The sequence below is a fragment of the Myotis daubentonii genome, chromosome 1 (genome assembly GCF_963259705.1).
Source record: "Myotis daubentonii chromosome 1, mMyoDau2.1, whole genome shotgun sequence".
Taxonomy (NCBI): domain Eukaryota; kingdom Metazoa; phylum Chordata; class Mammalia; order Chiroptera; family Vespertilionidae; genus Myotis; species Myotis daubentonii.
In genome coordinates this window covers 30,028,405-30,056,156 of record NC_081840.1, presented here as the reverse complement: position 1 = coordinate 30,056,156, position 27,752 = coordinate 30,028,405, and the positions used below count along the sequence as shown (strand labels likewise).

At 42.5% G+C, this 27,752-nt stretch overlaps 1 protein-coding gene across 1 annotated transcript; it reads left to right on the top strand.

The window, feature by feature from the left end:
• Positions 1 to 508: 508 nt before the first annotated feature.
• Positions 509 to 25,922, top strand: PPP1R36 (protein phosphatase 1 regulatory subunit 36). Its single transcript, XM_059693882.1, has 11 exons — positions 509 to 870; positions 1,558 to 1,619; positions 9,417 to 9,500; positions 10,090 to 10,187; positions 10,296 to 10,362; positions 12,613 to 12,711; positions 19,720 to 19,854; positions 24,001 to 24,043; positions 24,349 to 24,527; positions 24,612 to 24,800; positions 25,506 to 25,922. The coding sequence occupies exons 1-11, from the start codon at positions 802 to 804 to the stop codon at positions 25,690 to 25,692; spliced, it is 1,212 nt and encodes a 403-aa protein (XP_059549865.1). The 5' UTR covers positions 509 to 801; the 3' UTR covers positions 25,693 to 25,922.
• Positions 25,923 to 27,752: the final 1,830 nt, after the last annotated feature.

Here is a 27,752-nt window from a genome sequence, read left to right as displayed (position 1 = left end):
ATGGCGCATACAGTCACCGACTATTAACGGAGCATCCCATCCAAGCAAGCTGTGGGGATAAAACAAAATATACGAGGCATTCCCAGTCACGTTGTGTCTTTAGCATTGCTCACAGCAGTGTTGGGAGGAGAGAGCTCCAGTCTGCATATCCGCTCAGTTGCAAGAAGAAATGAAAAGCATGATTTGAAAAGTGCCAAGTGGCGATGTAAACGTACCAGTTGACTACCCATTGACGCAAAGCCAGTTGCTTTGAGCAACGCGGATTTTGAGTACTTACTAATGGCGGTGCTTTCTTCACACACCGCGCCTTACAACCCTTAGCCCCTGCTGGGGTGTCTGCAGAAGCGTCGCCGTTTGTCCCGCCCTGGGCTTCGCATCTGGTTAGGCAGCAGAACCAAGAGTGAACACACTATTTCCAAGCTCCCTCCCCTTCTCCCGCACCCCCTCCCTCCCGCCGCCCCGATCCGCCTCGTCTCCCCGCCCCCCCCCCCCCCGGGTTTGAACTTAGAGTTTGGAACAAAGAGAAGTGGAAGTGAGTCTAGTTATTCCAATTAAACATAATGCAGTAAAGTGGAGGAGCCAATTCTTTATGGATTCCCCGCCCCCCGGCATCGCAGCTTTGCTGTGGACGCGCCGGTAAAGCCTCCACCGGAAAGGCTGACGTTAGGGGCCGGGCAGCGCGGTGCCGAGGCGCCCGGGACCCCGGCGGCCGCCCCCGCCCGCGGCGGAAGCAGGGCCCGGCCCCGCGCCCGCCTTCCCGCCGGTTGCCCGGGCGACGCCTGCGGCGGACAGAACGCGGCCATGTCTCAGATGCGGGAGGATTTGCCCAAGAAGAAGCGTTTGGACGCGCCGGGAGCCCTGCGGCACGAAGTAAGTGCGGCCGGGTCGCCCGTCCCGGCCCGCGGCGGCCGCGCCCTCCTCCCCGGCGCCCTCCCCCAGCGGCCCGCCCCTCGGCCCGGGCGGGCGGCCTCCATAGCTGGGCACGGCGCCCACGAACACAAAACTGAGAGTTCCGGCCGACGGCCAGCAGGGAGTCTTGCTCCCGCGCAGATGTGGGGTGTTCTGAAAGCCCCACCTCCCGCCTCCAGAATGAGGCGCCTCCCGCGGGGCCGCAGCCCTGCGGGGGGGTCCGGGAGGAGGGGGTCCCCGGGCTGTGCCGGCCTCCGAGGGGCGGTCGGGCCGGAGGCGCCCCTCCCGGCGGGTGTCTGACTCCTCCGCGCGTTCGCGGTTGGCCCGGGCATCAGTGCATCGGGGTCCGCATCCCCGTTAATCGGTTAATTGGCATGAGGGGCCTTGAGATAGTGCAGATAGTAACTCCCCATCCTTCCTATTGAAACCACATTAAACCACGCAGGAGGGAGAAAGTCCAGACTTCAAGTAAAACACACACACACACACACACACACACACACACACACACACACACACACACACGCCCCACTGTAAGATTCTCCGAAGAGCAGCTAATGGGAATTACTGTGAAATGCTGATTGGGACATGTGGATTGTAAACTGAACTTTTAATTATTTTTGCTGCCATCATTTCATTTTACAACAGATGGGATTACGATTAGGCATGTGGTACTGGAGAGATGAAACCAAAAGTCTTGAATTCAGAAGGTAAATTTTAATAAAATTTTATTATAGCCTTTATAAAAATTACATGTGCTTGGAGTAAAAAAAAAAAAAAAATTCAAACAATACAAAAGGGTATAGAGAGTAAAATAAATACCTGCTGAAACCCCACCAATGTAAACCCGTTCAGTGATAGGAACTCATCTTCCTGACCGTGGAGCCATTTACAGAACTTCATAAAATAGACATTCACCAAATACTTATTTTTCAATAAATCAACTAGATTCAAGCACAGGAAAACAAGAGGCAGGGGATCAATTAGAAGGTTAGGTGTAGGAGGATTACAAATAGTTACACAGGTAGAAACAGAGTCAGGACTAAGTCCATGTTGGTAGCAATAAAGAGAAGGTACAGGACTAAGATATTTCAAATGTATTTGGATAGAATTGATAGAATGTGGTACCTGGGTGTGCAGGGAGAGGGAGAATTAGGTGTTTAGACTGACCCCCAGATATCTGGTTTGAGTAATTGGGGGCTGGGATTGCCCAATACCCACACACAGACTGAAAGGTAAAATTGTGATGTGTTTGAGGGTGCTGTGACATGTTCACATGGATACGTGTTTTAAACTGTTGGACAAATGAGGCTGGAGGCCAGGAAAGGAGTTGGCTAAGCAGATGTAATTTATAGTTACATTCTATTTAATGTTAAATAATTTAAAGGCTAAACAGTACATTAGAATCATAATCAAAAGTTTATATTTCATTGAGTATTTATTTCAGGATTTGAGTAATCAGTCATTTCCAAAGCAGTGATTTCAGTTTTTGTTCTCACATATCTCAGAAAATTTTGTTGGGTAGCTCCTGAAACATCATACTCAGTGAGTGTGAGATAGACAATGAGAAAAACAGCAAGATAGCTTTGGGATTAAACAGACAAAATACATTTTTAAAGCACAAGTGCATGTAGATATAAATATTTAAGTGCCAACATTTTGTTTCAAACTTTATATATATATTTATTTTAATGTATATTTTTACTGATTTCAGAGAAGAAGGGAGAGGGAGGAAACATCAATGATGAGAGAGAAGCATTGATTGGCTGCCTCCTGCACACCCCCTACTGGGAATCAGCTCACAACTAGGGCATGTTCCCTGACCAGAAACCAGGGACCTCCTGGTTCATAGGTTGACACTCAACCTCTGAGCCACCCTGGCTGGGCAAACTTCATATATATTAAAAGGCCATCTCAATCCTCTCTTCTATGATGAAAATGTGGGCCATACTTTTTACTTACTTACCTTCTTTATAAATGAAATAAATTTGTAGTATTTTAAAACTAACTCTCATATAAGATTAGTTTTTAACATTTTTTAAAATTAATCCTCACTTGAGGATTCAATTTTTCCATTGAATTTTAGAGAGAGTGGAAGGGAGGGAGGGAGGGAGGGAGGGGGGTGAGAGTGAGAGAGAGAGAGAGAGAGAGAGAGAGAGAGAGAGAGAGAAGCATTGTTGTGAGAGAGACACATTGATTTGTTGTCTTCCACATGCGCCCTGACTGGCACCAGAGATGGAGCCTGCAATCGAGTTGCATGCCCTTGACTAGAGTCAAACCCAGGATCCTTCAGTCCACAGGCTGACTCTATCCACTGAGCCAAACTGGCTAGGGCAGAATTAGTATTATTTTTAAAAACTAATTTATCTTATTTTCCATACAAGCCTACTGATAAATTACAGATATCAATTTTACATCGACTTCCTTATTCATAAAATATTCATATTCATAAATGAAAGTTCCTTTTTATTTATTACCAAATAATTATTTGAAAATAGCTTGATCGATTTCCACTAATTTTGAAGAATATACATGAGATGGTTGCTTTGAAAGGGGGATTACATGCACAATGTTGAACAAAAAAGGCTAGACACAAAAATGTAAATATGCTTGTACTTATATATGAGTTTAAAGTAGATCAAAAAAAACCTGTAATGGCCCAGCTGGCGTGGCTCAATGGTTGAGCGTTGCTCAATGAACCAGGAGGTCACGGTTTGATTCCCAGTCAGGGCACATGCCAGGGTTTTGGGCTGGATCCCCAGTTGGGGGTGTGCCAGAGGCAGCTAAACAATGATTCTCTCTCATCATTGATGTTTCTATCGCTCTCTCTCTTTCCTTTCCTCTCTGAAATTAATAAAAAAATAAAATAACTGTAATGATAGAGGTCAGAATAATCGTCAGCTTTGGGGAGTTATCAACTAGCAAGGGCCTGAGAGAAGGTACAAGAGAATCTTCTGAGGGGCTGGAAATGGACGATATAGTGATCTGGGTGATGGTTACATGGGTATATATACATAGTAAAAAATTCGTCAATCTGTCCACTTAAGAGTGATGTACTTTACTACATGTAAGTTATACCTCAATTTGAAAAGTTAAAAAAAAACACCCCAAACTGTGGACTCGGTGGAATATACAAATTGGGGCCAGTCAGGAGAGAGGGGAAAGGAACACCATGAAGGATGGATGGGAGGGCAGCTCTTTGTAGTGGGGCTGCTTTGTGTTAAAGCGACTCTGGGTGGCAGACCTCAGAGTGTCAGGATCACCTTGGGAGTCCAGCTGCGAGGGACAATACGAGGGAGGAGGAAAGCAGCACATTGTCTTCTAGGTCAGGGCTAGTGCTTGGATTTGATGGTAATATAGACACTGATTCTCTTTCAAAGTCTATGCATATCCCGTCACAAGTTAAAGTGTAGGTTTGAAGTTAGAGAGGACTCATGAGAGGACTCTTTTTTCCAGAGACAATGCTGCAGGGAGAGGCCACCCCAGCGCATGGTGATGAGACAGGGCAGAGGCAGAGGAGGCTGAGAGGGGCAGTGGCAAGGGCGGGTGCTGCAGAGGCAGAAGGGCACTGCTCCCAGACCTGGTTCTGTTTGGCATTGCTCCACAAGTCTCTACTGAGCATACGGACGGCACTGCATCTATGCTCTCGCCCTCTCCCAGGTAGCATGGAGGGGTGAGATTAGAACTAGGGAGACCAGACAGTTATGCAGCAAACCAAGGAGGGGGATAGGGGGATGACTTGCAGGAGAATGGGGAGTCAAAGACTCCCTCTAGAGCAGGGGTTCTCAACCTGTGGGTCGCGACCCCCTTGGCAGTCGAACGACCCTTTCACGGGGGCCACCTAAGACCATCCTGTATATCAGATATTTACATTACGATTCATAACAGTAGCAACATTACAGTTATAAAGTAGCAACGAAAATAATTTTATGGTTGGGTCACAACATGAGGAACTGTATTTAAAGGGCCAGAAGGTTGAGAACCACTGCTCTAGAGTTGGCCAAAGAGGAAAAATGATTAAATGAATGAATCAAAGGAAAAACCCTGAGTCACACAGGCCTTCAAAGGCAAAAGAAAATTTTCTAAGGGATTGGAGTGGAGAGCTGGTCAGCAATGTTAGATGCTAAAGGGAACTCGGGGTGGGGCAAATACTAAAAAGAGGACTTTCTTTGGATTTAACAAGTTAGGGATTGCTAGGGATCTAGGTGAGCAGCATTTTCAGGAGGGCAATAGGGTGGGAACTAGATATGGAGAGAAATTAAATGGGAGAATCTGGATAAAGATGAGAAACTAGCAAAAATAGAGTACTCTTTTATTTTTAAAAGAATAGTTGATTGATTTTTAGAGAGGAAGGGAGAGGAGAGAAACATGGATGGGAGGTATAACATCAATAGGCTGCCTTCCAGGGCTCCCACATGCCCTCGACTGGGAATCAAGTCCACAACCTCTGTCTCTCAGTGCAGGAGGCAGGACGACATCTAATCAATGAGCCACACTAGACAAGGCAAAAACTGAGTACTCTTATCAGTATGTTTACTAGTGAAAAAGGAAAGAAAGAGATGGTAAGCCCTTTAGGGGGTCCACTACTAAGGGTAGGGGATTTTTGTTGGTTTTGTATTCAAGGTAGGACATTTGTTTGTTGTTGTTTTTTGGGGGTATGGGGGGAGAAAGGAGAAATGGAGGAGAAAAGAAGGAAGGTAAGAATAGGATCAAGATCACAGGTTACCTTGGAAAAGACAGAAGCAGTTTTTCCGCTGGTTGGAAGGAGGTAATACAAAAAAGCCTGGGAATTTGAAAGTGCAGGAGGGATACCTGTGCTGCTCTCCTTACTGAAAAAAAACCAAACTCTTCCAGGCTGCCCTTAGGAGGAGGATCTTTTGTTGGCACCGCTGCTGACCCTGACTCTTCCCTGAGGTTGCTGCTCCCTTTGGGGCTCCTTCCCCAGTGACTGCTACCACTGCCACCATGGTCTGGGCTAGGGCAGAGGAAAGCCACCTTCACCCAAGTACCCTGACCCAGTACCCAAGTGGGGACTGGGACCAGTTCCTGAAGCCAAGAACACAGGGAAGGCTTGGGGGGGGGGGGGTGCGGGGAGGGCTAGCCAAGCCAAGGTCTGAGAAGGGGCAGGAGTTGACAAGGCAAAGGGAGATTGGGTTGGGGAGGAGGAGAGTGCATTCTAGGCAGAAGGAACACGTGCAAAAGCCCATTCTTGAGAGGGCATGGGGCATGTTTGAGACTGCAGGTAGTTCAGCAGGCTGGGTAGAGATTTCCAAGTGTTAAGAGATAAGGAGACCAAGGCAAAATCAGGAAAGGTCTTGCATACCAGGCTGAAGAAGTTGAAATTTATTCAGAGGATTCAGGGGAGCCATCAAAGGGTTTTAAGCAGGGAAGTAGCCTGTGATTAGAACCACGTCTTAGGAAAATGACTCTGCCTGCAGCATGGAAAATAGTTTGGAGGGAGACAAGACTGGAGGCAGGGAGATCAATTAAGAAGCAATTGCAGCCCAGCAAGCATGGCTCAGCTGGTTGAACATCATCCCATACACTGAAAGGTTGCTAGTTCCATTCCCGGTCAGGGCACATGTCCAGGTTTCGGGTTTCATCTCCAGTCAGGGCTTGTACAGGAGGCAACCAATTGATGTTTCACATCTGTTTCTCTCTCCCTCTCCCTTCCTCAATAAAATCAGTAGAAACATTTTAAAAATTAAAAAAAAAATTAGAAAAGGAAGCAATTGCCCTGACTGGTGTGCTCAGTGGTCAGAGCACCGGTTTGAGCACCAAAGGTTCTTGGGTTCCATTCCTGGTCAAGGGCACGTACCTGGGTTGCAGGATCCTCAGCTCTACAGTTAGGGGTCATGTGGGAGGCAACCAATCCATGTGTCTCTCTCATATAGATGTCTCTCTCCCTTTCATTCTCTCTAAAAGTCAATTTTTAAAAAAATCCTCAGGTGAGGATTAAAAAAAAAAAAAAGCAATTGCAGAAACTTAGTTGATAGATGATGCTGGCTAAAATTAAGATGGTAGCAGAGGGAAGAGAGGGAAGTAGAGAAATTGAAAAGATATTGAAGAATTGCATGATTAGTGGACTGTGAGGGCTTAAGAGTGATAGAGGAATTAAGGATGACACATTTTCTGCCTTGGACACCTGGGCAGGGGTGGCACTTTGCTGAGATGGGGGAAGTAGCAATAGTGAATACAAGTTAAAGGGGAATGAGTTCAGTTCGGACATACTGAGCTTGAGGTGTCTGTAGGATGCCCAAGCAAAGGTGTGCAATAGGCAGATGTATCAGGTTATATGTCTGCAGAAAGATCTGAACTGTAAATATAAATTTGTGAGTTATTGGTATTGAGTAGATGAAATTACTCAGAGGAATTGAAGGGAGTAACCAAATGGAACCCTGAGATAGGCCCTCATTCAGGGGACATAACTGGGAAAGGAGGCTTTCGGAGACTTAAAAAAGAGCAGCCAGAAGCGAGGAGGAAAATTTGGAGTTTCGTGAATCCAGATAATTTGCTTTGCAAAGTAACAGCTTGATCTAAGGGGCATTCACATTCTATCTGGTGTTAGCTTCCTTCCACATGGGCAGGCCACCTTTTACACCTGCTAGCCAACAAGAGTTTGCAGACTTCTAGGTATTCTCAAGTTCAAATCAGAAGAGGGTCCCCATCCTCTTCCCCACTTTGCATTTCCTGGCCTCTTTCCTGGATGAATGACACTGGAAATCTTACCCTTCAGAGAAGACCTAGCACCCTCTTCACAGGCAGATCTTGCCTTACCTTTTCAGATTGTACCCTGAGGGAGATACCTATCAGAATACAACAGGATACCCATAGCCTCCATGCAAGAAATGGACACACAGAAACAGGCAGGGAAAGAGTGGTCTTTATTTCTTAACAGGCAGTCAAGGAAGAGACAGTAAAGAGTGGTTTGCAGGGAGACCTGGGTTCAGTTCCTAGCTCTCCTGCTTACTAGGTGAGTAGTATCATTTGTCAAATTACTTAGTCCTGCTAATATCAGTCTCTCACCTATAAAATGAAATAATTATGCCTCGTGAGGAATAGATGACGGCGTTGCATAATTCGTCAGCATGCATGCCCGTTTCTTATTTGTTAAAGAGGGAATACCTTCATTCACAGGCCACATCTAGGCTGGCCCGTGAGGCATGCTTCTCTCTGACACAGTGTCAGCACTCCTATCCCTCTTGTCTCAAGTGCCCCTACTCCCAGCTGGGAGAGAACCAGCAGCCTGTACAAGTCTTTGCCAAAGTCATTGACTCCTCTGAGGACATTCAACAGAGGAGACTACACCTCCAGAAGCCTCGAACTGCTCTTGTTTGTCATTATGGCCTAAGAGAAGACTACTAACTCATCACTGACGAGCTCTAGCTCCTATGGAAGCCAAGAGCCCTCTGCATTTTAGGGGCGGGTTCTACAGGGAAAATATGATTTTTTTTCTCATTTATTTCAGGGCAAAGGGAAACAACATGATTATTGTGTAATATTAGGAAAACACACAAACAAAATGCAGTTGTGAAAGGACCAGATTCTAAATGGGTTGTCAGGCTGAGGGGGAGGCTGTGTGCGGAGGCCGTAGGAGGGTACAGAACTACCTCAGACTGTGGTTTAGGAGTCAATCAGAGGTACAGTTCAAAGGACGAAAACGAATTCTTACTAGTGATTTTTTTAGTGATTCCAACGGCACTGAGAGCAGAGGCTGCCTTTAGAGCTAGGCAGGGCCCTCACAGAGAAATCTATTTCATCGGAGAGCTAGAGAATGACTTCGGTCAGGTGACAAGCCACTCGGGACAAGTGAGAAGTGGGGAAGGCATGTCCAGAGATCAGAGAATGACTAGAGATTTAGCAGTAAATGCTGACTATTGGCTAAGGGCAGGCGCTTCCTGCCACACATTTCAAACCATAAGACTTGGGTCAGCTTCTCTGACCGCTCCATCAGTGCCAGCCATGTACTAGATGACCTTTTCAATGTCCTCTAACTCCAAAGTTTTGATTTTATAATTCTGAGTTTGTTTGACTTAGTTCATGGGCTTGATCTACATGATAGTCCCAAATGTACTCTTTCAAAATTTCTGACTTTAGGGCTCTCTAGCCTCAAATTATCTCAAGCAAACTAGTAAGGCAAGAAACTTTGAATTGTAGGGATGAGACTAAGAAAAGGGTACTCAATAAATTAAAACATTCTTCCAGACTTATCATGAGCTTCGTTTCTTGTGAAGTTACTACATTTTCATATGAAAATGTTTTGTGCATTACAGTATTTTGAAGCTGCAGATACGTAGAGGCTGAATATAAAGATTGAAATTTTAATATTTTTCTAGATGATTATTCCGTATGTAAATGCTTAAGTAGAGTACTGCTGTGCCTCAAATTCCCTTTAGGCCCACTCATAACATATCCTAGTCCTAAGATTACATAAGCTATGGTCATGATATGATTATTTTTTTCCCTGGGAAAAGGGTAAGTTCCTAATTTTCTCATTTCTATCACAGTTTTACACCTGCAAGTTTAGAACCCAAGGAAAAAGGAAGGAGAGGCAAAGCAGTTCACTTTGCTGAAATTGATGCTTCAGACAGGTATCTTAATTTCCCAACCATGATAGCACCTCTCAGCAGAATGGGTTAGACCTTTACAAACCTGAAGAAAATATGATTCCCCTTCTACACTGAAACGCAAATACCCAGCAAGTAAAGAGCATGCTCTATTTCATAGTTATGGTGGGAGTTACAAATCCCTATAAATGTATCCCTGTGATAATTTGCCTATTGGCAAATTTTTAGTTTTTTATTTTATTTAAAAAAATATTTTTATTGATTTCAGAGAGAGGAAGGGAGGGAGAGATAGAAACAGCAATAATGAGAATCATTGATTGGCTGCCTCCTGCATGCTCCCTACTGGCGATGGAGCCTGCAACCTGGCATGTGCCTGACCAGGAATCGAACTGTGACCTCCTGGTTCATGGGTTGACCCTCAACCATTGAGCCACATCGGCTGGGCAATTTTTAGCTTTTTTAAAATCTGAAAATGATCTTACCTTAAACAAAACCCAAGCATGAGACTTAAGCTCTTGTTACTTTATAGTAAAAGCCTCATGTACCTCAGGATAGATTAAAATCAACTAAAACCTTTCAAAGCACTACTAGAGACTGTTATATTCTAAAACAGGTTGACAGATAAAAGACTTGCTTCAAGAGAGGCTAAGTCACCTCAAGCCTTAGAGAAACGAGGTCAGAAGGGCAACGTTACACTGAATGATGTTAAATGTGAGTAACTGCTTCCTCATCCTTATGTCTTATCTGGTGTGAACCTCTAAGGCAGCTCTTTGTTCTTCTTTCAATTGTCCATCTTTTTTCTTTCTTTCTTTTTTTTAGTTGTTGCTTTGCTTTTGTTACAAGAGAATGAGATGCAACGTCTCTGTTCTTTTTCAGCATTTATGAGGTATGTAATGCTTGTGAGACATTTTAGACCTTTTATCCTTTATTGTAAAGTAATTATATCTGATAAATGATGACAAATCTGATTTTTGGAGAAAGGCCATGGGGCTAGCTCTATGCATGCCATCCTCTCAGGAACCAGGCCAAAGAGAGGACGCCAGAAGTCACAGGAGCCCTCAATAAAGTCCCAGGGCAAGGGATGCGGAGAGCATATCGGTAGATGAATATGCTGATGTTTCCTGAGATCTCTGCCCAAGTAAACTACTTACTCTCAGATCTTTCTGTCTCAGGGTTGGTTTCCGGGAGGGCCCAACCCAAGACAGGTAGTTATTAATATCCTGTGAAAAGTTTGCAATGCTCACCTTCATCCTGCTCTCAAGATACAGTTAAGGAAAACATGCCCATTTGGGGTTAGAAAGGAGGCAGTAAAAGTCTTGTAAGACTATTTAGAAAGAAAACAGCGACTTCTAGTATAAAAGAAAATGAGAAAGGATTGTAAATCAGTGCAATCTTTTTGGAGAGCAAGACTTGTGAAACTTTAATATGCATATATAGTATGCCCTAGCAATTTTACCTATCTAGTTACCCAGAGATATGGTTACTTGGAAAATCACTGCAGTAATGTCTGTAATATATATATTTTTAATCCCCCCCAAAGGATGTGCTTTCTCTTTGATTTCTAGAGAGAGAGGAAGGGAGAGAGAAAGAGAAACATCAGTGTGAGAGAGAAACATTGATTGCTTGCCTCTCATACATGCCCTGACCAGGCATTGAACCCACAACCTAGCTATGTGCCCTGACTGGGAATGGAACCCACAACCATTTTGGTGTATGAAATGACATTCCAGCTAACTGAGCAACCCACCCAGGGCATGTCTAAATATCTATCAATAGAGAGCTAATTACATAAATTATGAGACGTAGAATACTTTATTCAGCTGTTTAAAAGAGTGAGGATGGGGGTGGGCTAGAAGGGGCTAATGGGGGAGAAGGGAGGCATATGTAATACTTTCAACAATAAAGATTAAATTTAAAGTAAAAGAGCGAGGAAAATCTATACATAGAATTATGGAAAGAGGTCCTTGCTACACAGATGCGAGTGACAAAAACAAGTTGTAAAAATTTGTGTATATAGCATTATCCTGTTATAAAAATATTAAGGCATATTTAGGCATATGTATTTGTATTGGTATATATGTGATTGTTTATGCTTTAGAACAAGCATGTCAAACTCATGGCCCACAGGCCGTATGCAGCCCACATTGAATATTTTTGCAGCCCAGCCAATATAATGGTATGTAAGAAACATTTTAATAAAAATTTTGTAACTTAATTTTTACACTATCCTGTTATACATAATTACTAATAACTACAATGTTCGCTAATGACTGATTACTATAATCGTGTTGCATTCATTTCCCTTATGCGCTGTATGTGCAGGCTCACCATTTCTCCCCACTAATACTAGCAGCAAGTATTTTGGCAGCTGATTGCCACGTCATTAGTCTTGGACTGACTTGTTTGGTGTGCGCAACAGGAAATATTTCGCTTTCGGAGAACAAGAAAAATAGGTTTATTTGCGTTACGTTTATTAATTTGTGCAATTATTAAGTTACTGTTCAAGGAAAATATTAATTTTTATTAAAATGTTGTATTATTTTATGTTAACGATTACTCATTTATTTCAGCCCTTTGTATTGAGCATGTCTCTATAGAAATAAACCTACGTTTCTATGAAAATTGAAGCTTTTGGTTTTTTTGCAGCCCACATAAACTTAAACCTTGTTTATTTGGCCCATGTTAGCCTTTGAGTTTGACATGCTCGTTGTAGGAAGTTAGGGAAGGATTCATAACAAACTTGAATAGGATGGTGACAGAGGGGTAAGAGGAGAGGAGAGAACTTTTTACTTGCTACATTTGTGTATCTTTTTTAAATAATGGGAAAATATTATTTGTATAATAAAAACTTTTTAAAATTTAAAAATAATTGAAAAGGAAAACATCAATTTAAGTTATCAATTAGCAGAATTATAATTTCATGTCTGACCTTCCAAAAAGTCTTGTTTGAAAAAATCAGATTTCTTACACCTTCAATAGATTTCTTACAGTTAATAGAATTTTAAATGGGAAATTAATTGTATGATAGATATGATGACATGTATTTCTACTTATTATGCTGCATTCATATATGTTTTTGAGAAACTTAGGTTTGAAATATGTTAGTGTTAATATCTTTTATTTTCTTCTCCCAAAGGAATAAGAATCTTGATCATTTCCTCATGGCATTGTTGTACTATTTATCTCATTACTTGGAAAAAAGCTCACTGGAAAAGAAGCCCAAAAGCTATATGGTGTAAGTGGGATTTTGTAATGTGCTTTAGAGTTTTTACCAGTATTAAAATGAACTTTTGTCTGTGGTGAAGAGATAATGGAAAATTTTAAATCTTTGTAGTAAACAAAAACATTTTACATGGGAGGAGTTCACCAGTTTTTAAAGTTCACTGAATAACTCAGATGGGTATTCTGGTAAAAAAAATAAATAAAATTCAAATAATATAGACCAGCACTGCCCAATAGGAATATAGTTAGAGCCATATATGTAATTAAAAGTTTCTAGTAGCCATATTTTTATATTTTTAAATAAATAAAAATTTTTATTGATTTTAGAGAGGAAGAGAGAGGGAGAGAGAGATAGAAACATCAATGATGAGAGAGAATCATTGGTCAGCTGCCTCCTGCATGCCCCCCACTGGTGAGCAAGCCCACAATCCAGAATTGAATGTGCCCTTGACCGGAATTGAACCCGGGACCCTTCAGTCCCCAGGCCCGACACTCTATCCACTGAGCTAAACTGGCTAGGGCTCTAATAGCCATATTTTTTAAATGTAAAAACATACAAGTGAAATTAATTTTAATATATTTTTTGAAACCAATGACCCAAAAATAGTATCATTATAATATACAGTCAACATTAGGTAGTTATTGGTGAAATAATTTACTTTTTTTTGGTAAGTCTTTGAAATTTGTTATCTATTTTATACTTACAACATATCTCAATTTAGATTAACCACAGTAAGTTTTCTCTAGCCCCATGTAGCTTCATGGATACCATATTGGACAGTAAAGACATAGATATTGTTTGTATGCTTTTTTGTGCTTACAAAGTTCTCGCTAAAAGGTTTGTAAGTGTCTAGTAAAAAACTAAGCATTAAAAAGTTTAACAGATTTAACCAAAATAGTATTTCATATCACAGGAAAAGAAACCCCACAAAATTTCTTAGGCTGCTTGTGAAGAATTTAACTGCTTTAGACAAAGGTGACTCAGAGCAACACACAGGGAAAGAATCTGGAACTCAAAATCCAGAGCAGAACAATGCCTCTCAGGCTTGGTGACCTTTCAAAAGCCATGGAACTTTCCAAGTGCCCAGCCTGCCCTTTGCCAGTACATGTGGAACCAACCCAGTGATTTAGCTGTTAGGAATGCTGGTAGAGTCATTAACCTCCTGCTGCAGAATGTTTTCAAAATGCAAAATCCTTGTATACAGCCAAGCAGTCTGATTTTATGGATAGATAAATATATCTGGACAGCAGTTTTGTAAAGAACCAAATAAATAATTCACACACTGCTGCTCCATTTAAGCCACCATAATATGCAACATCCACGTTATTTCAGGTCTGCATTTCAGAGCAGGGCATCCAGAGATCATAAAGTGCTGCTGTGGGAGCAAGCAAAGGGGCTCAAGCCGACTGTGAGCTCAGAATGGTTGAGGAGTCTTATTAGTCCCAAAAAGAAACTCATTGGACTTTGGTGGCGTGTTAGCTTATATGTTGTAAGGTGTTTTCTCTCCTAATTCTGAGGAATATTGTTAATCTAGCAGAGATATTTGTTTCATTTCTTAATTTATGGAAGGAGATAACAGAAGAAAGTTTTCATAGTTATTTTAAAACTTATTAGAACACAGTGGTATAAGGTAGGCTTTCTTAGAAGGAATCGGTTACAGATGATAAAGAAAAAAACAAGTGCATTCTCTTTTGAGCACGCCCGTGCCCTCCCCCAACCTTCCTTTCTCAGGCGTGTATTTTTGCTTTCTTTCTCCTAAGCCCAAGGGTTCTCAGGAGACATATAAGCAGGGGAGCAGCAGGCAGTGACAGCTCACCAGGACTGACCCCCTGAACCTGTCTCCAAGGGCCCTTCTTTTGCCTCTATAACTTGTTTCCCGAGTCCATACAGCCCAGCTGGCTCACTTCTTTCGCCTCCGTGACTTTCCTTCCAAAAGTCCAAGGCAGCCTCGCCTAGGCTCGACCTTCCTCATGTTTCCAAAGGGTCAGGGCAGCTCCGCTAGGCTCCTCCTGTTGCTATGATCTTGCCTCTTCTAGCTTAAGATTTTCCTCTGTTTTACTGTCCCCAGCTTTAATAAACATACTCTTAAATAAATAAATAAGACTTAAAATCATTGACTCTATGGTGTGGTTCTAAACAAAATTATGGTAACTTCATTTTCAGGCTTCCAGTAGTCTGTTGGTTTACTTATTATAATAGAAATAAATATAGATTGCATTGAGATATGTGAACATAAATAACTTTAAGGAAAAAATTGATTTTAATCGAACTAGTGAGGTATAACATAGAGATAATAATAGTACCTGCCTCACAGAGTAATAATGCATATTAACCTAACCCAGTGCTTGGCACTCGGGAGGAAGGCCTACAAACTGTGAGAAGAGCAGAGCGGGAGGTGGGAGGATAGCAAAGATACATTTGTTGGTTTTAGATGATTAAACCCCTATTTCCAGCAGAAGAAGCCTTATCCCCACTTTACAGAAGAAGAAACTAAGGCTCAGAGAGGCTAAACAGTGGGCTGGAGATGGCATACCCTGCAGTTGCTGGCCCTGACATTAGAACCCAGGTCTGTCTAACTCCAAAGTCTGTGCCCAAACCACTGCGCGTAGTGCCCACCACCTGCTACCAATCACCTCTGCTCACTTTCCCACAGTTCAACGATTTATAATCAGGAATTACAGTCTGTAGATGTTGATGTGAACAAAACTGACTCCATCTCTGTATCCCTGCTTTTGTTTCTCTTCAAGTTTCCATGCTGAAAACTCTGACCTAACTAGTCTCCACCAGCAGCAAAGCCTCAGTTAAGGATTAGCTGTGTCCTGTAAACTTACACAGTCTACACTAATAAAAGACAAACATGCAAATTGACTGTACCTTCACTATGCCTTAAGCCATGCCCACCAGCCAATCAGAGTGACTATATGCAAATTAACCCAACCAAGATGGCAGCCACGGAGCTGGAGCAAGCAGGAGGCTTGGTTGCCCCAATGATGGAGGAAGCCAAGCTTCCCTCCCACCTGCCCTGGCCGGCTCTGAGCTCCTGTCAAGGCTACAAAGTTTCAATTATAGAAGGTAAATAAATCCCAGAATAAAAAAAGAAAAAGAAAAAAAGGAGAGGCTGGGAGCTTCCGTCGCCCGGGGGTCTTGGCCAGCCTGAAAACAGCCCTCAGCGCCTCACCCAGACTGGCCAGGAACCCCAGTGGGGACCCCTCCACCCTAAAGGGGGTGTGGCCAGCCTGCAAACAGCCATCAGCCCCTCACCCAGGCTGGCCAGGCACCCCAGCGGCACCCCCACCCATGCACCAGGCCTCTATCCTATATAATAAAAGGGTAATATGCAAACTGACTCTAACAGCAGAACGACTGGGAATGACTGGTCACTATGACACACACTGACCACCAGGGGGTTAGATGCTCAATGCAGGAGCTGTCCCCTGGTAGTCAGTGCACTCCCACAGGGGGAGCTCTGCTCAGCCACAAGCCAGGCTGATGGCTGCCAGTACAGCGGTGGTGGTGGGAGCCTCTCTCACCTCCTCAGCAGCACTAAGGATGTCCGACTGCAGCTTAGGTCTGCTCCCTGCTGGTAAGTGGACATCCCCTGAGGGCTGCCGGGCTGCCAGAGGGATGTCTGACTGCCAGCTTGGGCCCGATCCCCCAGGGAGTGGGCCTAAGCCAGCAGGTGGACATCCTCCAAGGGGTCCCAGACTGCAAGAGGGCATAGGCCAGGCTGAGGAACGCCCCCCCCCCCCCGAGTGCACAAATTTTTGTGCACCAGGCCTCTAGTGTAATTATAAGATTCCTGTCAGTAAATGGCCAGAATGGCATAGCCACCCAGATACATATCAAACTAGGTGTTGGCATCAATTCTAAGCAAGTATCCACCAGGAGATATGGTTCCTGGCTTATACTACATTCGTTGTCTTGTCAGTCATTCGGAGTTCAGCTGTAATAGCTGTCTGGTGGCAGAGGTTTGCTATGCAGACCTAGACCACTGGATTGCCTGTCTGCCCCAATTTTGCCCCTTGTAAGTAACTTAGCCTATAGTAAATTATATTATAGTGGATGGACTTGCCTGCTTCATTTTTTAGTCTTAAGATACCTCTTTGGTTCAATGGTTACTGTACCTCTACTCCTCTGTCAGACATACAGTTTCTGAACAAAGGCACACTTATGTATGCAGTTATTTTAATGTATGCGATCTTAAACATCATGTCACAAGTCTTTTTTGTTATTACAGTCTTTATAATTATAATTTAAAAAATACATTATTATTGATTTCAGCAAGAAAGGGAGAAGGAAGGAGATATATAAACATCAATGAAGAGAGAGAATCATCAATTGGCTGCCTCCTCCATGCCCCCTACTGGAGATTGAGCCTGAAACCTGGGCATGTGCCCTGACTGGGAAGCAAACCAGTGACCCCCTGGTTCATGGGTGGATGCTCAACCACTGAGCCACTCTGGCTGGGCCATAATTACAATTTTTAATGGTGGCATAACATTCCATCAATTCAATGTATGTTATTGACTTATTGATTTACCTATTAAGAGACAGTATAGTATAAGCGGTTAAGGGTATAGACTTTGGTGCTTGGCTTAAATCCCACAGGATTCATACATTAAGTTAAATGCTATATTAAGTACCTGGCTATATATATTTTTGGAACTTCTAGGTTTTTTGATAGATAAAAGGTAAATAATGATTGTATTGAATATCTTTATGCATTAGATTTTTTCCTAATTTTGGAAGATTAAAAAAAATTCTGGGAGAGATTATTGGATCAAAGTTTATGATCAATTGTATGGCACTTGAAATTATTATCAATTTTTTTCCAGAGAATTATACCTGGGCTTGTTTTAAATGCCAGGTTCTACCCTACCCCGACCTACTGAACCAGAGTCTTTGAGAGGGGGTGGCATTGGGAATCTGCACTTTTAGTAAGTAACCTCAGGTGATTCTTACATATATTAAAACTTGAGAACCATTGGCCTAAAAGTCTCAAGGTTTTTCTCAACTTTGCTTTGTTTTGTTTACCACAACAAAAGAATAAAGGACACAGGGAGGCAGGCCAGTGATGGCCATCGGGGTGCTTGCGGGGATATGTATTGGGTTATGTGAAATTTGGGCATTTAAAGTTGGAACCCAATTTTTCTATTCCAGAAACTTATTTTTTTTCAGCCACTCACAAGCCTTCTCATCACATATGATAATGATTTGTGCTTGGAACTATCCTTATTATTCTCAACCCCCCCCCCCACAGCATATCCTCATGTAGTTAGCCTAGTGGTTAACGTCAGAAGAGGCAATAATTTTTCCCTGTTGTTTAGAGTGCATTTCTTTGGTTTAAATCTTTCTGAAAATTAAAAGGCAAGAAAAATGCTGCCCGGCTGGTATGGCTCAATGGTTGAGCATCCACCCATGAACCAAGAGGTCCCGGTCAGGGCACATGCCCGGTTTCAGGCTCAATCTCTAATAGGGGCCATGCAGGAGGCAGCCAATAGATGATTCTCTCTCATCATTGATGTTTCTCTCTTTCCCTCTTCCTTCCTCTCTGAAATCAATTAAAAACATTTTTTTTAAAGAAAAAAGTTAGTGACGCCTTTTCCATAGCAGTCATTGGAATGTATTGTGGGCAATATTGTTCCCTTCTATACTGCAAAAACATTTTATTTTATTTTATTTTATTTATTTATTAAGTTGATTGGGGTGACAGTAGACAACATGAACATATAGGTTTCAGGTGTGGGTTTCTGTGTTACAAGATCTGTATATTGCACTGTGTGTCCACCACCCAAAGTCAAGTCTTCTCCTGTCACCTTATTTTAGGTCCCCCTTCTCCCCCCACCCCCACCCCTCTGGCAACCACCTTACTGCTGTTTATGTTCATGAGTTTCAATTTTATATCCCAGGTATAAGTGAAATTATATGGTTCTTAGCTGTTTCTGACTGACTTATTTATTTAGCATAATGTTCTGAAGGTCCATCCATTGCAAAAACTTCTAAAATTAGGCTTCAGACATGCTATAACCCAGTGGTTCTCAACCTTGTGGCCCTTTAAATACAGTTCCTCATGTTGTGACCCAACCATAAAATTATTTTCGTTGCTACTTCATAACTGTAATGTTGCTACTGTTATGAATTGTAATGTAAATATCTGATATGCGGGATGGTCTTAGGCGACCTCTGTGAAAGGGTCCTTCGACCGCCAAAGGAGTTGCGAACCACAGGTTGAGATCCGCTGGTGTAACCTAAGAACAGGCTGTCTTAAAGTTCATTTGCAATTCAGTTCAAACTGGGGTATGTTTTCAAGGGGAAGAAAGGTAATTGTAATTAATGCCAAAGTGTCGAGAGTAGTAGTCCATGGATGCCTGCTTAGCAAACACAGAGGTGCGAATAGGCACCCATTGAGCCCCAGCCCTTAGTAGTAACATCAGGAACCCAGGGGAAGCTCAGGTGGGAGTTTTAGCAAAACAGCAGGGAAGTGGGCTGCTAGCTGCCTCAGAAACCAAGATGGGTAATAAATTAGGACTGCCTGTATATAAAATTAAGGTTATGCGGCATAAAGTATAAAGAATCTATAAAAAAGTGAAACTAGCTGACATGGTTCAATGGTTGAAAATTGACCTATGAACTAGGAGGTCACGGTTTGACTCCCTGTCAGGGCACACGCCTGCGTTGCAGGCTCGATCCCCAGTGTGGGGTGTGTAGAAGGGAGCTGATCAATGATTCTCTCTCATTATTGATGTTTCTCTCTCTTTCTCTCTCCCTCTCTCTATCTCTCCTCTCTGAAATAAATAAAAATATATTTTAAAAACGTGAAAATTCACCATAAACTTGAGATGATGGTGACAATGATAAATATCAAAGGACTTTGAGGACCTCTGCCACAGCTTGAATAAAACAGATGAAAGGATATGTGGACTCACTTGTATTTCCTTCAAAATAGTTTATACTTCTGGCTTTCAATAATTAATATAGGCATTTTCCAAAATTAATCCAAATTATCGTTTTTCTTTTCAGGGGCCTTGTGGAGAAAAAAGAGATGGAGCTGGTTTCAAGTAAGTTAGAAGCGGCACAGAAATACTTGGCGCAGAAGTACTGTGTCCTTGTCCTGGGCTTGGGAATGCCCGATAAGCATCACATGTGCTGCGGGAAGTAAGTGCACACCTAGGATTTCATTCCATCTTCATTTGTTTGTATATCCTCATGCTCGAGACTCTTAAATTTGACTTTCGGTGCCCTGGAGAAAGGTTCCTTTTTTTGTTGTACAGAATAATTGAGCTCAGCTGAGGCTCTGTCCCCAAAACATGTGATATTTCTTTTGAGAAAGCCAAGAAAGTATGGGAAGAATCCCAGAATCTTTGCTGATATTTTAACAACCATCTACTGCTTGGGTTTTTTTTTAAATTTTTTTATTATTATTAAATCTTTATTGTTCAGATTATTACATCTGTTCCTCTTTTTTCCCCCCATAACTCCCTTCTACCCAGCTCCCACCCTGCCCTCCACCCTCACTCCCCACCCACTGTCCTCATCCATAGGTGCACGATTTTTGCCCAGTCTCTTCCCGCATCCCACCCCCCCAAGAATAGTCAGTCCACTCCCTTTCTATGCCCCTGATTCTATTATAATCACCAGTTCATTCTGTTCATCAGATTATTTATTGATTTTCAGATTCACTTGTTGATAGATGTGTATTTGTTGTTCATAATTTGTATCTTTACCTTTTTCTTCTTCTTCCTCTTCTTAAAGGATACCTTTCAGCATTTCATATAATACTGGTTTGGTGGTGATGAACTCCTTTAGCTTTTTCTGTGAAGCTCTTTATCTGACCTTCAATTCTGAATGATAGCTTTGCTGGATAAAGTAATCTTGGTTGTAGGTTCTTGGCATTCATCACTTTGAATATTTCTTGCCACTCCCTTCTGGCCTGCATAGTTTCTGTTGAGAAATCAGCTGACAGTCGTATGGGTACTCCCTTGTAGGTAACTGACTTTCTTTTTCTTGCTGCTTTTAAGATTCTCTCTTTGTCTTTTGCTCTTGGCATTTTAATTATGATCTGTCTTTGTGTGGTCCTCTTTGGATTCCTTTTGTTTGGGGTTCTTTGTGCTTCCTGGACTTGTAAATCTATTTCTTTCACCAGGTAGGGGAAGTTTTCTGTCATTATTTCTTCAAATAGGTTTTCAATATCTTGCTCTCTCTCTTCTTCTGGCACTCCTATAATTTGGATGTTGGTAAACTTGAAGCTGTCCCAGAGGCTCCTTACACTATCTTCATATTTTCGGATTCTTTTTTCATTTTGCTTTTCCGGTTGGGTGTTTTTTGCTTCTTCGTATTTCAAATCGTTGACTTGATTCTTGCGATCCTCTAGTCTGCTGTTGGGAGTCTGTATAATATTCTTTATTTCAGTCAGTGTATGCTTAATTTCTAGTTGGTCTTTTATCACAACCTCAAGGGTCTCATTAGATTTCTTGTAGGTCTCATTAAATTTATCGGCAGTTTCTAGAAAATTCTTGAAAAACCTTAAAAGTGTGGTTTTGAACTCTATATCCAGTAGTTTGCTTTCCTCCATTTCTGTCATTTGTGTCCTGTTTCTTTGTCTCTGCATTTTTTATGCTTCTCTGTGTTGATAAAGTGGTTTTCTGTGCTAAGTGTCCTCTAGGGCCCAGTGGTTCAGCCTCCCCAATTACCTGAGGAGGACACTCTTGGTGCACCCCCTTGTGGTCTTTGTGCACAGTCTTGTTGTAGTTAAGCATTGATTGTTGTAGGTATCACTGGGAGGAATTGACCTCTAGGCCAATTGGCTGTGAGAATCAGCTGTGTCTGCAGAGGGAGAACTTCTGTGCTGGAGACACCCTTGCTTCAATGGGGCTTTGGTGCTCACTGAGTCTGCCCCTTGAGTGTGTCCTTTATGGTTCCACGGAGCTGCAAACTGGATGGTCCCACTCTGACCTCTGGGTACACTGGCTCCTAGATCTCTAGGGAAGTGCTAATCTAGCCTCTGCCTGAGGCTTTCCAGCAAAAGCCTCCCTGCAGGGCTTGGGCAGGGCGGGTCCCACGGGATCAACAGAGCGGGGCCAGCAGTTATGGCTGCTCTCAGAGGCCCTGCTGCTTCTCAGTGTCTCGGCAATCGCTGCAAGCCCCTCCGAGAGAAAGCTGCCCTCGAGTTCCGACTGATGCCAGACAGTCTCGCTTCTCCCGTATGAGTCTGGGTCCGCAGAGACTCACCCAGAACTGGAGCTCAGAGCCTGAGACTCCCTCCCGATTGAAAACGACAACTGCACCCTCAGCCGCCAGCCTGCTCTGCATGCACCTCCACACCTTAGTATTTTACTTCCGCACTGTGCCTCCTCTGAGTCTCGGTATGCTTTTCTCTTTCCTTCTAGTTGTAGAATTTCCACTCAGCCAGCCTTCCTGTGGTTCTGGATGATGTCCGTTCCGTCTTTTAGTTGTATTTTTGAAGTGGTTGTTCAAGGCAGCAAACTCTGGTGTTTACCTATGCCGCCATCTTGGTTTCTCCCTACTGCTCAAGTTCTTGGGTTTAAATATCTTTTCTCTCAGTCCTGACTGGTTTGCTCCAGTTAGAGCATCAACCTGCGGACCAAAGGGTCTTGGGTTTGATTCCCAGCCAAGGGAATGTACCTTGGTTGCAGGTTTGTCAATCGATGTATCTCTCTCATGTTAGTGTTTCTCTCTTGCTCCCCTTCCTCTCCTTTTCTTCCCCTTTCCCTTCTCTAAAAGAAATTAATGGAAAAAATATCCTCAGATGAGGATTAACAAAAAAAAAAATTCTTTTCTCTCAGCATATATCAGATTAATGGAATCTTGCTCTCAACCAGGAAGGCTTCCTGCTGCCACACAAAGGCCACTTGGCTGCCTTGTGAGGGAGACCGAGTGATGGGCCAGTGTTTGATGGGTGTATTGGGTGTGTCCCCTGTTTTGTTTTGATGCAACAACAGTTGTGGGTACAAGCTAGTGAGGTGATCCTGTTTGTGGGAAGGCAATTTTTACCTAAGGATGACAGTTCATACACTACAGTAATTAAAATGTAAAAGCGTCTTGCCTGGCGGGTGTCGCTCAGTATCCACCCATGAACTAGGAGGTCAAAGTTGTATTCCCAGTCAGAACACATGCCAGGATTTCAGCCTCGATGCCCAGTAGGGTGTGTGCAGGAGGCAGCCAATGGATGATTTTCTCTCATCATTGAGGTTTCTATCTCTCCCTCTTCCTTCGTCTCTCTGAAATCAATAAAAATATATTAAAATGTTTTAAATTATTTTTTTTGCTTTAGCTACGCTTATTTATTCATTCATTTATTTATTTAAATTTATTGGGGTGACATGAACATATAGGTTTCAGGTGTGGGTTTCTATGTTACAAGATCTGTATATTGCACCGCCCACCACCCAAAGTCAAATCTTCTTCTGCCACCAGCTGTGAGGGTTTCCTCAAATAGGACTTGGGTTTATTGTTGTTTTTATTGATATATTTTCAGGTCAGGCTCATTTTCTTTGTTTTTTTGTTTGTTTGTTCATACATTGGTTTACCTGTAGTTTTACTTTCTGAGGTTTTCATTACCCATAGTCAACTGTGGTCTGAAAATATTAAATGGAAAATTCAAGAAATAAACAATTCATAAGTTAAGTCGCACTCTGTTCTGAGTATTGTGATGAAATCTCATACCATCCTGCTCCATCCTGGGATGTCAATCGTCCCTTTGTCCATCACCTCCACACTGTACGTGCTCCCTGCCCATTAGTCACTAGTGCCTCATTCAGAAGGAAGAGCACACTACTGTCCCCAGGCTATTGATCGCATGGCATAGATTACATTTGCATGGCATAATGATATATTTCCACTTCTTTTTGCACCCCATCACCATAACCATTGTTTATAATTTTTTCCTTTTTCATTTTAGACTTACCCTCTAGTTGCTTTATTTCTGTTCCTACTAACACCTCATGTTGCTTCTTCATCATCTTTTCACTCCCCTCACCTCCCCAACACTCATCACCCGTAGCATTTGGAAGAATACATTTCTTGGCTTATTTATCCTGAATTTATAGTAATGAACCTTTGATAGAACACTCCAGGGGTTTTTATCTACGTAACCTAAGAAGTTGGAGAAAAACACATTGGGACTCGTTACCGATGCATCTTGCTAGCATTTATGTGCCTAAATAGTCTTGGGGCCACAGGTATTGATCCTGCAAAGGGACCTTTTGAAGATAAGGGTTTGCGTAGATCACTGAATATTTGAACTTTCCTCTCAACCTAGAGTTGTGATCTGTTATATTCCAGGGAGAAGATATCAAATACACAAAAAGACTGGAAATTCTTTGAGGTGAGTCATTTATGTTCGGGGGCTTTTCTCTTGGCTGTGAAATATGAAGTTTAGCAGTAACTAATAGCCATTTTCCAGGTGCTTATTTATAGTGAACGCCCTTTTTCAAAAGGATGCTAACAAACTATATATTTTTGGCCTGATTTTCCTTCTACAAAGTACATGTATAATTTCCCACAGCTTTTTAGGACTGTTGAAAAATTGGATCGTCTAGTTTTACATCTACTTAGCAGTTTTATATAGACAGGTGGGAGTTTTTCGTATCATAGCTGTGGGTTGTGATTCTTGCCTGTTTTCCGTTGTAGTCCTTTTTTACTTTCTGTGCATATGTAGCTTGGATTGTTTTCCGACGTCAACATTTCCAAGAGATTGAGGAAGAAATAGGGAGGCTCTTTCGTACCAATATGTTCAATATTCCACGAAGGAAGCGTGAGGATGAAGAATCAGGAGGGGAAAAGAAACGCATGACATTTGTAGAGTTCAGGTATGGCCTTCTGACATTCCTAAGCTCAAGAATATTTCTAGAAAATAGGATGATATGAACTAAATGTCACCTTTATCCTCATAGGAGAATGATGGCAAAACGCCCAGCAATTAAAACAGCCATTCACATGCGCTCTCCAGTCATGTCTACTCTGCTGCCGTCTCTCAGAGAAAAAGCTCAGAATGTCTTTGAGAGAAAGAATCAAGTCGGCGCGAGATCCCCAGCCCAGATGAAAAAGCACATGGAAAGGCTGGAGTCTGTGTCCATGCCAATGTAAGGGCACACGGAAAGAGAAGAGAGGGCCCGTGTATCATTTCCTAGGTTGGGCCAGGAGGGACAGGGCCTCAGACACCATGCCTCTGCCAGAAAGCTGAGCACAGATGAAAGCACCATCTTCCTGCCCACCCCTGCTCCTTTCCCCCTGTTTCCTCTCCAGGTAGCTCTTGGAACACCCATCTAGACTAGAAAAGGTTGCTAGAACATTAGCTAGTTCTAGTTTGGACACATGAGTAGCAGACTTTAAAGGCTGAGGTTTTTCCATTAGAAGACTCATCTTTGGGAAATGTGGGAAGGACCCGTACAAAATCTGGTTTGGGGCTGAGTTTTTGACCCATATTTAAGACCGCAGTGGTTCAGGGAAACGGAATAAAAAAGAAAAGAAAAAGAAAAGCTCTGTGTACACCAGGGGTGGGCAAACCTTTTGACTCGAGGGCCACAATGGGTTCTTAAACTGGACCAGAGGGCAGAACAAAAGCATGGATGGGGTGTTTGTGTGAACTAATATAAATTCAAAGTAAACATCATTACATAAAAGGGTACGGTCTTTTTTTTTTAGTTTTATTCATTTCAAACGGGCCGGATCCGGCCGCGGGCCGTAGTTTGCCCACGGTTGGTGTACACACACACACACACACACACAGCCATACACCTTAGTCTTTGGCCTTACTGCTTCAGCTATACCAATAATTCTTTTCACAGAGTTGGCATCTTGGGGCAGCCTCGATGTCTGTTCAACCCCCATACTCTTCTCCCCCTTGAACCAGAAGAAAACATGAAATCGCCCAGGAGACAGTCTTTCCTGATAGAAAAAAATAACGTAAGGATTCGGGATTCACTGGACTTGGTCACGAAAACACTGTCTTCTACAACAACATTCCCTAAATAATCTGGTACATTCCGTTTCTGTAATTAAGTTTGCTTTGTCATTTATTTACCTCCCTGGCTTCTATGTGACTAGAGTAACATATCAGGACATTTAGCCAGTGTTCTAGTGGACTAGTGAAGAAATATTCTTTTTGTTAATTTCTAAGTTCATTTTTGCTTTATGACAAAGTGTCTTTGGTATGTTTGTAAAAAATTTTATAAAAAGGCAAATTAAATATTTTAAACATTAAATCTCTTTGTATGGCTATATTATTACTGGCATTAAAATAAAAGGTATATCTGATTCATTTAAAAGCCTTTTAACATATATGTCTCATTAATTTATTTATTCATTTAACAACAAATAGGGATTAAGCCCATGTGCCATTCAAAGCCTTGTGTTGGGTTATGTAGAGAGAGCAGATCATCAAGATGGAGACCATATCCTCCAGGTCTGGGTAGTAGAAAGGATGAGTAAAATCCGTACCTGTTCACAAAACAATATTGGAGATGACAGAGGCCAGAAAAGAGGTCAACACTGGTGCCCTGAGAGGACAGAGCAGAAGAGCAGTCACTTCCGGGGGGACCACGAGTGTTCTGGTTGGAATCTGGTGTTGCAAGGAGCAGGTGGCACTAACGAGGGGCTTCCACGCCAAGGAGGAATGCATGCAGAGGCAGAGATGGACGAGTGTGCCCTGTGGCCGAGGAACAGCACGGGCATGATGTATGTGAAAGGGTGTGGTGGAAGAACAGGCTGGGAGGTTCAGCTGAGGGAGAGGAGGGGTGCTGTTTGGGAGGCAGTGAAGATTAGGCATCTCTAGTGAAACCAGTTCACTAGGTGGAATACAGAGCTGCTGATTATATAATGTTATCCTTTTAAAAGTCCTGTGGGAGTTTAGCCAAGTAAAACAACTGGACCAAATTTACCTTTCTGTGCCACAACTTTAAAAGCCTTCTTTCAGCATTTAGCTAAAAATTCATTCATTTCATAGAAAAAACTGGATACCTTTCCCAGATTTAACGCCTGGAGCAGAGGAACACCAGCTCCAGCCTATTGGTCATGTGGGGCAGCGTCTGTTAAACCTACTCTGTCTTCACTCTCTCATCCTTTACTATCCAGGTTAGTTTCTGTTACTCCTGTTAAAACTGCTAAGTTTTCATCAAAATCCTGGATTATAAGTTAACCCTTGCTGGAGTTTTTATTTATGTAGAGAATTTGGTCATAAGGCACTCTGTCATGACACATTTTTATCTACAACATGTTGACATGGTTTCATTTTTGTTTCTTGTTTTTGCTATCTTAACAAATAGAGCCTGGAAATTGTGAGATTTTATGCTGTCTTTACTAGGGCACTGGGCTGTCTCTGACTCCTTTCTAAACGGCAAGACTTTGGTGTGCCTCATTTATTAATGCCTTCATTTGTTTATTCATTATTTCACTCTACAATTACTATATCCCCACTCTGTGCTATATACCATGTCTGGTGCTGGGAACTTAGTGTGGAAAAAATATAGTCAGCTCTGACTTGGAATGGACAAGTCTTGGGGGAAGACAAATAGGAAACAAATATTCAGATAATGAATTGTAGTGGTGATGAGTGTGGCAGAAGAGAAGAGAATGCTGTGAGAGTATATAACCAAAGACTTGCTCATATGTGGGGGGTTGTCAGAAAAAGGGAAAGTCATCCCTGAGGAAGTGACATTGAAATCTGAGACTTGAAGACACACAGCAATTAAAGAGGTGGAAAGTGAGTAGGGGAGTATTCCTGACTGCATTAGCTATCTATTGCTGCATAACAAATAACCCCAAAACACAGTGGTTTAAAACAGTAACATTTATTTGTTATCTCACAGTTTCTAGGGATCAGGTATCTGGGTACAGCTTAGCTGAATCCTCTGACTCATCATCTCTCAAAAGCTTTCAAAGTGTCAACTCAGTCTGAAGTCATCTAAAGGCTCCATTGGGGTTGATCTGCTTCCAACATGACTGAAGTGGCTGTTGGCAGGATTAAGTTCCTTGCAGGCTGTTGGCCTGAGGCCTCCCTCAGTTCCTTCCATAGGAGCCTCTCCGTAAGGAGCTTA